The sequence below is a fragment of the Bos taurus genome, chromosome 5 (genome assembly GCF_002263795.3).
Source record: "Bos taurus isolate L1 Dominette 01449 registration number 42190680 breed Hereford chromosome 5, ARS-UCD2.0, whole genome shotgun sequence".
Taxonomy (NCBI): Eukaryota; Metazoa; Chordata; class Mammalia; order Artiodactyla; family Bovidae; genus Bos; species Bos taurus.
In genome coordinates this window covers 62,939,321-62,952,684 of record NC_037332.1, presented here as the reverse complement: position 1 = coordinate 62,952,684, position 13,364 = coordinate 62,939,321, and the positions used below count along the sequence as shown (strand labels likewise).

At 43.0% G+C, this 13,364-nt stretch overlaps 1 protein-coding gene across 8 annotated transcripts in view; it reads left to right on the top strand.

Annotated features, from left to right (window-relative positions):
- ANKS1B (ankyrin repeat and sterile alpha motif domain containing 1B) overlaps positions 1 to 13,364 on the top strand; it is a 1,158,555-nt gene that overhangs the window by 1,094,383 nt on the left and 50,808 nt on the right. For all 8 annotated transcript variants that reach the window (XM_024992182.2, XM_024992180.2, XM_024992184.2 and 5 more), the window contains 2 exons: positions 11,403 to 11,414; positions 12,298 to 12,384. In XM_024992182.2, the coding sequence (XP_024847950.2) occupies positions 11,403 to 11,414; positions 12,298 to 12,384 (99 nt within the window). The remainder of the gene's footprint in view (positions 1 to 11,402; positions 11,415 to 12,297; positions 12,385 to 13,364) is intronic.

Below are 13,364 nucleotides of genomic sequence, written 5' to 3'. Positions count from 1 at the left end.
TTTTTTTAAATTTCATACTTATCAACTGTAACTTTTTTTTTCCATGACACTTCCTTCAGCACATTCACTTTGCCGCAGCAGAAACCAAGCACAGTTTTCCCTTCTCAGAAGCACTTGGAGTGTTTGTTTGATAGTCACAACTGGTTAATTTCTAAGTTTATCTAAGCTTGTTTATTCATCTCTAAGATCCCCTCAGTCCTGAAATAAAGATAATTCTACATTGCTCTCCTAGTGTTCTATTATACACCTATTATTTCAATTAAAAATATAGCATAGTTAACTAGTGGTGGTAAAGAACCTGCCTGCCAGTGCAGGAGACAGAAAAGACACGGGTTCAATCCTTGGATTGGGAAGATTCCCCGGAAGAGAGCACAGCAACTCACTCCAGTATTCTTATCTGGATAATCCCATAGTCAGAGGAGCCTGACAGCTCATAGAGTCAGACCCAGCTGAAGCAACTCAACACACACACACACACGGACACACACATTTATCAGGTTTCCCACAGCCCCCGTCCCAGATCTAAACCCTAAATAATTCTTATCTTAAAATTACCTTTTAAATTGTGTTTATTGGGAAAGAATCAATAGAAACTTGCAGGAAGCCCTGATCATTTTTAAAGTAAAATTGCCTTTTTAAAAAATAAAAGCCTGCAAAACTATCTTAGGAAGAATGATTTCTATGAATTATTTTGCACTTCAGTGGTACAGCTTGGCTGCTTATTTCCTTTCCCATGACAGCTTTACAGACATGTCTATTTAAAATTAAAATTTTAAGACCTATCTTAGTAATACGTGAGAAGCTGTAACAGATCTCTGAACGCATTCATTTGGTGCTGCCTTTATGTTCCTGGTTGGGTTTTCTGGCTAAATGTATGCTCAGAGACAGTCTTCATTCTGAAAGGACTCCTGAGAGGAATCCTGGCTCTGTGGTCCTGAATATGTGCTCCCCTAACATGTTACACAGAGAGCAGGGAACCTTGCCTCTGCCACACCTCACATCACACTCCGTAACATCTGGCTGCCCCTGCCCCATGCCCATAGAAGGCAGGAACCATGTATACTGTATCCCCAAGGCCTGCTGTGTAATAGCTGCCTTAGGAGATGGTCGTGATGATTCCATAAAAGAATGCCTGTGAAGGGTCTAGTTCAGTAAAATCTTAAAACACGTAGACCTCTTCCTCCAAATGTTTGAGAAATAAGTAAATTGATGGTTAGATTTGCTCTGGAATGTTTCATTGGTTTTTCCCCACCTCTGATGCCAGTGCCCCAGCCTTTGCCCCAGTTTTCTGTACATTAATACACACTATAAAAGAGAGTATTCAAACACCTAGGAACCCTGCACTCTTCTGTCCAGTTTGTTTTTAATATATTTATTGCCTGGAGAAGCCCAGGGCCGGGGAGCCTGGTTGGCTGCGGTCTATGGGGTCGCAGAGTCGGACACGACTGAAGCGACTTAGCAGCAGCGTTTCATTATCTGGCTGCACCGGGCCTTAGTTGTGAGGTGGGGGAACTAGTTCCTTGACCAGGGATTGAACGCAGGCCTCCTGCACTGGGAGCACGGAGTCTTAGCCACTGGACCACCAGGGAAATTTCTTCTGTCCAATTTTTAAAGGTCATTGCCAAAAGGGAGAAAAAAAAAACAAAAGGGCACTGTGGATGTTATATATAATTTTCATTTTATATTTAGGGGAGGTAATTTGTTTCTGAACTGATTGGGAGTTGCCTTTTTTAAATAATGTGTCCACAGACTGAACTTTATAAAGCAATAGATTGTTTTGGCCTTTCAATTCTCTTTGGTATGAGTAGCTGCCACTTCAAAGATTCTAAGTACAGAGTTTGGTGAAATGAGGGATTTGTTCTGACCACATGAGGTTCCACTATTCCATTTTCCTCCCTAGACTTACTCATACCCTATTTCCCAACCCTGAATTTTGTCCCAGGGTATATGTTTCAGTAATATATAGCACTCTCACTTCCCTAATTAAATATGCCATTAGGAACACATCTGCTCCTGTAAGAGGTAGGCCGTTATATTCAATTTAGTACTCTGAAATCTGACTTTCCCTAATCCCATATTTGAGGGTTAGAATTGTTCATCGGTGTATGTGTTCAAGGAAATTTCCCTAAAAAAAAAGAAAAGGAAATATCTGTTCTCAACTACAATAAGGTAGAAACCAGCCTTTCTGATGTAAGAATGGAAATATTTTAAAATTATTTTTAAGTCAGCAATAAGCAAATCTTCCAGTGTGTTTAGACTTTGGAACCTCTGCTTCCCAAAGGGCTTAGTTTCACAATCCCTTCAGGCTTCTTGTTGAGTCTGTACCCTTTAATTTATATGATTTCTAAACTTTCAATCTGAAAGCAATTCTAAAGTTGAATTTTCAAATATATGGATTCCCAAATAATTGCCTGTGCCTTGGTTGAAGCGTGAAGACCATCTTTTTTCCTATACTTGCAAGGAAAGAAATGAACTGGAAAGCTTGAAAAAGGTAGACTTTCGAATCAGATGGAAATGTTAAATTAAGAGTCCTCTTTCCTTAGGAGATACTCAAATAGAAGTCATTTATATATATATATATATATATATATAAAATTTTATTTATTTTTCGCCTGTGCTGGGTCTTCATTGCTGCAGTTTCTCCAGCTGTGCTGTGTGGGGGCTAGTCTCTAGGTGCGGTGTGAGAGTGCCTCATTCTGGCGGCTTCCCTTGTTGTGGGCCTTGTGTAGGGCCCTTGGTCCTCAGAAGTTGTGGCTTCCAGGCTCCAGAGCACAGGCTCAGCAGTTGTGGCACGTGGTCTTCGTTGCTCCATGGCATGTGGGATCTTCCTGGAAAGTTTCAATTTTTTAAACTTACATTTGCTTCTTACAAAAGCAATATACATTCATTATTAGTCAACTTTCAAATAGAGATACAGAAAAGAGAAATAAGAACAACTGTAGTTAAAAAAAAAAAATGTAGTTTTATCATCCCGCAGTGGTAAACACCTGTTAACACCTTGTTTGTATGTTATCTTCCAGACTGATTATACATTCATAAGCATCACTTTTCTACAAAAAAATGGAAATGTTATGAGCCTACTGTTTTAATCTGTTTTAAAATATATTTTGAAACATTTTTATTCCAATAACTATTCATCCCCAATATTATTTGTGCCCATTGAAAAATACTCCAATCCATAACTGAACTAAACTTATTTAACCATTTCCCCCGGTTGATTATTAGTTTATTTCCATTTTTTTCCAGTTATAACCAATACTATGGATAATATCCATAAACCTAAGTCTATTGCAACGGGTCTGATTATGTCTTTAGAATAAGCCACTAAATGTAGAATGAGTAGGTCAAAGAGTATACCCATTTTGAAACTCTTGATAAGTATTGCCAAACTGCTTTACAAAAAAATTGTTCCAATTTATACTCTGAGAAGCAGTCTCCAAATATGTATTGATGTTTGCTTGTCACATCTCTCAGGATATGTTGGATGTGTTCCCAGTTGAGGGTGCGTTGGTGGCACTAATGGTAAAGAACCTGCCTGCCGATGCAGGAGACTTAAGAGACACGGGTTCAATCCCTGGGTTGGGAAGATCTCTTGGAGGAGGGCATGGCAACCCACTCCAGTATTCTTGCCTGGAGAATCCCATGGACCGAGGAGCCTGGTGGGCTACAGTCCATAAGGCCTTAAAGAATCAGACATTACTGAAGCAACTTAGCACACACACATATGGGGAATTTCTATGAGAAAACACATCTCCACCATGACCCCTGGGCCTATCAGCTCTATCTGGTCAACATCTATTCCAGATATAACTCTAGAATCTGTCTTTAGGACCCGAACCCTTTATTTTATGTGCATAATGTTTTATTATACTTTCACAGTCCCTGAGGAACCATGGCCAAATTAAATAATACTTGTTAATTGTTCTGAAGACCAAGATCTTCAGCTAAGTGCTAACTAAGGATTTTTGGAAATCACTTGTCAAGTGGAAATAGCGTGTTTTGATAAATTAACGTCTCTCTGAATTAATGTAAGTTGCAGCACAACTTTGTATTCATGGCAGCAGAGAACAGTTCTGACAGTGACTTTCAATCAAATTGATCAACTGTATTTTTAGAGCAGAAATTCTCAGTGTGGTCCCCAAACTGGCAGCATTAGCAGCATCTGGAAACTTGTTAGAAATGCAGACTCTTGGGCTCTACCACTGACTTACTGTCTCAGTCTTTTAGTGCCACTATAACAAAAACTGCGAGGAATTTATTTCTCATAGTTCTGGAAGCTGAGAAGTCCAAGATCAAGGCTCTGGCAGGTTTGGTGTCTGGCAAAGGAACTTTTCCTGGTTCATAGACGGCCAGCTTTTCACCCTGCCCCCTTGACAGGAGAGGCAAGGGAGCTCTCAGGTCTCTTTTATAAACACAATAATTCCATTCCTGGGGGCTTCCCAGGTGGCTCAGTGGTAAAGAATCTGCCTGCCAAGGCAGGAGATGCAAGAGACACATGTTCAGTTCCTGGGTGGGGAAGATCTCCTGGAGGAGGGCATGGCAACCTGCTCCAGTGTTCTTGCCTAGAGAATCCCATGGACAGAGGAGCTGGGCAGGCTACAATCACAAAGAGTTGGCCACAGCCGAGCACACACACGTGCACAGAGTCCCTTTCCTGAGGGCTCCACACTCATGAGCTTGCAATCCTATAAAGGCCCCACCTCCTAATACCACCAGTGGGGCATTAGGATTCAGTGAATGAATTTGGGGGTAGGGAGTACAAACACTTGGCCTACAGCACTTCTGGAACCAGAAACTCTAGAGGTGGCATCTAACAGTCTGTTATTTACCAAGCACTCCATGGGATTCAGATGCTCTCAAGTTTGAGAACCACTGCATTGGTCCATGAGCAACCAGTAAGGCTGCCGTGTAGACAGACTGTCCTGGTAGAACACTGTGCCACAGTGCCTGGAAACCAGCCAGGGCTGGAGCAACAGAGATCGAGGGCATTGCTTTGTGCCCTGCAGACTCGGCCAGGCCATGTTCTTTACTCTGACAGTACACACAATAGCCGAATCTTAGGCAAGAGGACTGGTTTAAATGGCTGCTGCTTGCTGCACTGTCTGTTCCGGTCACGTGGCCTTACTTAGGCTCTATATTCGCTGAGCCTTTGGGTCAGAGTCCTTGTGACCAGAAAAGCCCTTGTGAGGTCATTTATACCCTCATTTCCCGGCCAAGTGAGACTTACCCCGAAGTCATTAGGAACAGATGAGAGTGACACTATGATTAAAAAGCAGAGGGGGAAACGTCTCAGCTTTGCCTCTAATGATTCTTCTGCCCTCTCAAAGAGGCTTTCCTTCTTATCTTGGTGCTGGCAGTTGGAGCCAGTTTCCTGTTGCCAAGGCCTAACCCTCTCCTTGAAGCTGAACTATCACGGGATCTGTGAAGCGTTTGCCACCCCAGAGGAGTCTGTCTCGGTGCATCTCTCATCACATCCGTGGTTCTCCTCCCAAGTTCTTTGGAGCATCTGGGTTCTCTGCAAAGTCTTCTGAGCTCTCCACGTGTTGAGAGGCTGGGACTGCAATTCTTCTCTGTAAAGCTGGCTTCCTACTCATTGCTGTACTACATTAATTCATTTGCTCATTCCTTTAACAGTCATAGATTTCAGCAGCTTTTAGATTGATTCCTGTAAAATTGCTGGTATTTAGCCATTTTGACCTTTTAAAAAAAAATGGCACCTTCATAAGTTTCATCTGAGACCATGTGCTAGTCGTTGTAGGACAAATTTGGAAAGGTGGGGGCGGGCCTCTCGGAAAGGGGCGGGCCTCACAGGGAAGCAGACAGCCCCACCCCCACTGCGAAGGAAGGAAGGGACTCCAAAACTGAGCTTTTCCCAGAAAGTAACCTTGAAACTGAGCTTCGAAGGGTAAGAGTTCATTTCAGATGGCTAATTTGCAGTCTGCTTTTTCTCTATTAACACTCCCTGCAACTTAGCTGGTTCTGCCAAATACAAAAATCGCCACAATATTGCTTGTTTGGTGTGGTTTTTTAATTGTTTGAGAGTCACTTGGGGCTCCCAAACGTAAAAGTTTCATCCTGTTTTAATTTACTTGCTGAAACTAAATATAATAATTAAGCATTGAAATAAGGGAAGTATTATATGGCAAAAGTAATAGTTATGACTCAGCACTGGCTATCTCATTAGAAAGCATTCTCAGGGTAGCTGTGTGTAGGTTAATATATGCCATGAGTCGGATGGCAGTAGACCATCGAGAAATCTGTGCCAGCCTGTGCTTAAAACACCCCCTGGCAGTGATCGGGTTTTGTAAGAATGAGGAGTCAGTGATACCCTCCCTGTGGGCTCTTCACTCTGTACTGACTCTGGGGCACAATTGATTCCTATTAGGAGCATAAATGTCACTCTGGACCCAAACCTCACATTGCAGCTCACAACTGAAGTGCTTCTAGTCTCAGCTCTAAACTTCTTTGCTCTCATTTACCCATGAAAGTCCTGCTTTGAGATCCATGCGTGCTAAGTCACTTCAGTTGTGTCCAACTCTTTGCAACCCCATGGACTAAACCCTGCCAGTCTCCTCTGTCCATGGGATTCTCAGGCAAGAATACTGGAGTGCGTTGCCGTTTCCTTCTCCAGAGGATCATCCCGACCCAGGGATCGAACCCAGGTCTCTTATGTCTCCTGCATTGGCAAGCACTTACCACTACTGCCACCTGGGAAGCTCTGCTCTGGGATCCAAGGGCCCCTGTATTGCAAAAAAATATGTTCTCACACTGTTGATTCTGCATTAGAAAATAAGAAACTATTTTGGGGGTGTAAGGCTAGAAAAGCTCAATGGCAATTTCTGACTTGATACAAATATTCCAAACAGTTCATAATTTGTACTTTAAAAGGAAATGAAAAGTATTTGAAAAAAAATTAAAGATGGTTGTTACTACTTTCCTTGGTGAATCCAAAAATCCCTCTTTAAAGAAAAAAATGCTGTAAGAGTGTTCAGTTACTTTTTCTATTACAAACAGTATTACAGGGGCCTGCCCCCAGATAGGAAATTATGATCCCTGTTCTGTGTGATGCTTAAAAACAATATAAACCCAAGTGCTAAAGAAAGGACTGGCTTTGAATTGATTCAGTACTTGCATTTTATTATAGGTTTCAGAAAGGTAACATCTGTATATAACTAAATACTGTTTCTCTTGAAAGAATAAAAGGATGATAATTGGGGAAATTGTGAAGAAAATACAATGAAATATCACTATATTCTTTCAGCTTTCAGTGGGAGAGCAGGATGCTGCAAAAGTGAAGTTAATCTGGGGCATTACCCATGAGCATACAGCTCATTAGGTAGGCAGAGGTCCTCATTACACATTAGTCTCCCCTGTGAAGCTGAGGGTTTCCCTAGAGGCTCAGAGGGTAAAGAATCTACCTGTAATGCACGAGACCCAGGTTCGATCCCTGAGTCGGGAAAATCCTCTGGGGAAGGGACTGGCAACCCACTCCAGTATTCTCTCCTGGAGAATCCTATGGACAGAGGAGCCTGGCGGACCCCCAGAGGAGTCCATGGGGTTGCAGAGTTGGACGTGACCGAGCGACTAAAACACACACATACACATGAAGCTGGTGGGGATTTGAAGACTCTGAGAAACCTTAGAAATTCCACCTAGAGTGTGGCATGGTGAAAAAGGCAACTGGAAACAAAAGGGAACCACAAAAGAAAGTTTGCCCTGAGCATTTTACTGAGGAAATGGGCCTGAAAAAGAGAAGTCTATTTATACAAATAAATAAGGCTTCAATTTTTAATATACACCTCTGGGAGTATTCATCCAGAAACACAGCAAAGCATGCAGCTAGGTCATAGGAACCAAGTTGCCTGAGACCAAGGGCTTTGTAATGCGAGCAGTGTTGTCCGGACTAGGTGCCTTCGACCCTGGACGGGGGGTGGTGGGGTGGGAGATGGTTACAACACTGAAAGAGAAGCTGGGGAGGAAGGGACTTCGGCTTCTTGGGGTCGGGCTGAGGCTCCAGGCTCACCTTCTCTTTTTGTAATTTTATTCGTTTACTCATTTTTGGCTGTGCTGCATCTTCACTGCTCTAGTTGTGGTGCATGAGCTGCTGCTTGCACTGGCTTCTCTTGTTGCAGAGCACAATAAGGCACGTGGACTTGAGGAGCACTGGCTCAGTCATTGTGGCCACAGGCGTAGTTGCTCCATGGTAGGTGGGATCTACCCAGATCAGGGACTGAACCCATGTCTCCTGCGTTGGCAGGCAGGAGCCACCGGGGAAGCCCTGAGCTCACATTTTAATATCTGAAAAGCCTTCATAAAATGAAGCGCTTATTGGATTTCTTGCCTCCCTGATTAGCCAGTGAAGACTCAGTATATTTACCTTCTTTCTCTGCATTTTCATCTTTCATTAAAATCATGTGTGAATAGACCTCTTTAAAGCTCTGTAAAGTACACCATCAGAAAATCCTCTAGAAAGAGATTGGATCTGTATCTCTTGTACAGAATAGAAATGCCTTAAAGGAGGTGATTACCCTGAAGACCTCCCACAGCCCCTCCCTGGCCGGATCCATCGTCGTCTTGTCTTGACTCAGTGGGAAGAGAAGTACAGTTTGGGCCACAACATGCAGCCACCCCACACCAGCCCTCCTAGGCCTGCGTGTAGCCTGCAGCACTGGAACCCCATTGTGGCCTCCGGTTAGGAAAGCACGGATTCTTGATTCATTGCACCGTTGAGGTTTTCTGTGTCTGCTGCCACCGTTCTCCTTCTGAAGCCCCTTTTGGTAAAATCAGCAACAGATTTTTCTGTTTTCCCAAGCTGGGGCTTTCAGCCAGGAAACCCAGTAAAAGTAGCAACCGTGCCTGTGTGTGCCTGCCACTGCACTGGGCACACATTTGTAGGCCTTTTTAGTCCTCTTGACATCGGGCACTGCTCCCACTGTCTAAGGAATCTTCTCTTGACTTCATGATCCTGCTGTCAGGCTTCTTCCAACTTTGTTTCAGGTTCCTTCATTGACTCTACTTTCTTCCCCATTTCTTCATTAATACTTAACTTCTTAAGTATTAACCATCCCCTGCAAGGTGATTCTTAGCCCTCCTCTAGTTCACTCTGAGCCACTTTGTCTGCTCCTATTTCCTCGGTCACCCCCTCTCTGTTTGGATTTCCAGATCTAATTCTTATGTCCGGTTTCCTGCTGGACATCTCTGCCAGATTATCAAGGTGATAATCGGATTCAGAAAGGTTTCTTGCAAAAGCGCAGTCCGCTCTAGTGGTCCTTATCTCAGCTAATGGCCTCTTAGTCCTCAGCATCCTACCGCTCACCATGTGGACCAGTCAGAAGATCCTCTTGATTCTTCCTCATCAGAATGGCAGCTTCCTTTCCATTCTCCAGAGCATCTACCTCAACTTGGGGGCGTAGGACTCTGGTTTGAATTTATACCTTCCTGCCTCCCCACGTTCAGCCTCTAGCTGTTTCAGTCCATACAACCCACTGTAGCTATCTTTCTGCAACACAGACCTGATCAAGTCACTCCCTACTTGAAAGCATCCAATGGATCCTAGGTTGGCAGAGTAAGTTACAACCATCCAAACCTACTATACCATCCTAATCTCCCACCAGTTATCCAAACCCACCATATTATTTCTCATTTCCAGATGTGTGCATTTGTATGTTGATTCTGCTGCTAAAACGGCCTCTTTAGTCCTCTTCTGCCACCTGGAGAATCCTATCCATCCTTGAAGAGCCAGGTCAGTCACCTGGCTCAGGAGGCAGCTGGTTGAATGGATGAAGACTTGCCCACTCCCTCACCAGAGTGAGGCTCTTCCTGCCCAGCAGTCTGGAAGGACTCTGTTCACATCTCTGTCACATTTGTCAACATTTGTGTTGTAGCTGCGCTCAAGCCAGGAATGGTGATATGTCTCTCCCTGTCCACGGCAGACGTTGTTCCCAACCCTCCTTACTGCAGAGCCCAGACGCAGCTCAGAATCCATCTCAAATAGCACTAGACAGCTGCATTCAGCAGAGTGAAGTCTGCACACGATCTGAGGTCTCTGTGACATCCTCCAAAGTAGACTGCATTTCTCCAGCTTGTGGGCCACTTAATATCCACTCAGTTGCAGAATGAATAACAGATGGCTTTTCTTTTTTCTTTGGGATGGGGTTTCTTAACACTACATAACATGTTGGCATTTTAACCTTATGTTAGGGGAACATGTGTGTGTTAGTTGCTCAGTTGTGTCCGACGCTCTGCGACCCTATGGACTGTAGCCCACTAGGCTTCTCTGTCCCTGAAAGTCTCCAGGCAAGAATACTGGAGTGGGTTGCCATTTCGTTCTCCATATGTTAGGTGTATGTTAATACTATTTCATGTCACAGATATCTGTCCACAAGAGTGTATTCACAAGAGATGGGCAAGGTGATTTGTTGGAACCCATTGTTACTCTTTGCAAGGAATTCTTCACGTGTATGCACACGTTCAGTCCACCATACATTCCGTCCCTTCACACACACATTCAGGCCACCAAAGTGCTGCCTGTTCCTGCCACAGCCTCTCTCTTTACAGAATTCAGCCCACGGTTTTACCTTCCAGTCAGATGCTGCATGTTATTTCTTCTAGCCTTCAATTTATCTTGTACGTTTCTAAGAGCTGGTTGGATAAAGTATTCAAAAATAAAAGTATCTAACCTTACATTCCAATTTCATATCTCTTTTTGGCAATCACAAAAGAAAACTGGTGAGTCTGGGTAATTTTAAAACTAGTTAAAAAGCACTTCACAGGCTCTGCTTTTTTTCTGTACTGAATGAAACACTTAATATTACATAGTAATACTCTCAGTAATCAATTTTCTTTATCTCTGATGCAGATATAGTAGCTCTCAAAAAGTGTGTCAAAACAACCAGGAAAATGTGAAACACCTTTTCCATGGCTCAAGTGAAAGATGAAATGTAATTATCATTACGGAGTTCAATGAGTTGTATTCAGCCTATCGGATCTTCTTTCATTCTGGTCACATTTCAGAGTTTATAAATGAAAAACGGGTAATATAAATGAAGAAATCAAGAAAGTTCATATTTTCCCTCAATTCCCTTAATGTACATAAGACAGCTGGTCCTGGAATGCTCAAAGCAGAAGGCTCGTGCGTGTCAGTCATAATAAGACTGTGCAATGCAGTAAACAGAACAATGAGAAAACAGTAAAAACAAAGGAGAGACAGGGTCTGGAAAAGCCTGCAGCAGTTTCTGTAAAATAACAGTTGTACTGCATCAACATGTATCTATAGAGCCTGTTCTCTTTACTATCTAATGAGTCTGTGTTGTTGGTGAATTACTGAAATTGTTTCCTCTCACCTTTTTACGTATTTTCTCTCCTATTATGTTCTCACCTGTCTTGTCTGGAAAATCCATCAGGCTAACTGTCAGGTAAGTTCTTCTTGATGTTTAATGTGATTATTAGGAGTGTCCACAGCAGGAACTGTAATGCGGGTGACCTGTGATGCAGGTGACCTGTGATTCGGGTGACTTGTGATGAATGATAAAACTAACCAGAAAAGGCAAATGCTAAATTACAGAGAAACTTTTTGAAGATTCAGCCATTATGGACATCTAGCATAAGAACTTTAGCCTAAGGGATTACCCTCACCTCTAAATGATGAAGTAGGTTACCTGGACTGTCCGATTTTACCATGGCTCAAAATACAGCCTGCTCCCAGAGGGATCGAGCATCATGGAGTGGTATTATATCCTATGTGGCCACAAGCAATTCTGCTGCAAATATGCTACCAGCTTTTACAGATTTGGCCAGGTGCAAGAAAAATTCACAATGATGTATTCTAAATCCCGATTTTAAGTATATATTCAGACATGCCTTGTACCTTGAAGAAAGAGACTGGGAAGAAACAGGGAGAGGTGGCATGTATTTTGTTCATGCTAAACTCACCCTCGGAGTTCCATCTGACATGGCTTAACTCTCTTCAAAAGAATGTCGCTTGAAATCGCAGTAGGGGACGGAGCTGTTTGTTTCTCCTCTTGGTGTCACAAAAAGGCAGTATTCCTTCACCCACATGAAGCAGCAGAAAAGCTTTATTTAGATCCTCAAGTGCAAGACAGATACTTTAGAAACCTAAACCAGAGCTGAGCCCAAGAGAAGAGAGACATACATTTAAATTAGAGTATGTTTGGTGTGTGTGTGGTGGTGGTGTTGTTTTTAACTTGAGCTTATTTTTATCTTTCAAGAGAAAAAATTATGTGCTACAGTTGCCATGCAACACAAACTGCTCTAACAGCTTTCTAATTTTAATTTCAGAAGTCTACAGAGCAAATGAAGAAGGTCCCTACTATCATCCTTTCTGTCTCGTATAAAGGAGTCAAATTTATTGATGCAACAAATAAGGTGGGTACCATACCTCTACAGTCCCAAGTGAATGATCTAAAATCCTTTGCTTCCCATCATACTTAAAATCCCCATTTTATTTAATTTTTCTTAATGTTTTGGCCACATCATGTGGCATGTGGGATCTTAGTTCCCCAAGCAGGGATCAAACCTGAGTTTAAGTCTTAACCACTGGAGTCTTAATCACTGGACCACCAGGGAAGTCCCATCATCCCCCATTTTAATCACTCCCCAACCCCCACCTCCATGCTCCCTAAACACAGCTGTAGATACACACACACACACACACACACACACAGGGCCACCTTGCATCTGGAGGCCTGATCCAGGATTTCTACACATATCTTGCATTCACCTTTCCAAGGTACCTTCCCTCATAGACTGTGCTGTTCAGGATCTGATAATATCCCTTTGGGTCCAAGGAACATTAAAACAGGAAAAATCGTGTCTAGAGTGAAAACGCATCAGTGTTCATTCCTCCGTCAGAGGAAGTGTCACTAGGCAACAGACTAGAGTGTTTGTTTCTCCCTTTCTCCAGAGATAGGCCTGTGCTTTCTTTTGATGTATGTAATGAATACCTGACACAGGGAACACACGCTCTGGCTTTTACATCGTATAATTGCATTTCATTCTCAACTATTGAGATGGAAGAGAGGGTTTCAACTGCATTGTTTCCTTAAGAGGCACCATCCGAAAAGCTCAGGCCATGCTGTGACCATGCTATGACCTTGCACTCACTGGGAGAATGGTTCATGGGCTCCAAGGTCAAGTGCAGACAAACAGGTTACATTTTACTTCAAAAGTGTCCTTTCTTGGCAAAGATGATGGAGTGCAGGTGCTAAACTAGAAAATGCGGGTGTGACCACTCTCACCCTCCAGAAACTCAAACCTGACTGGCTCTTCCTCCCAAACCCCCACATGTCCCTGCATTTTAGTCTTCCATCCTTCCAACCAGTAAAGTATAGAAATTGGGGAAATGA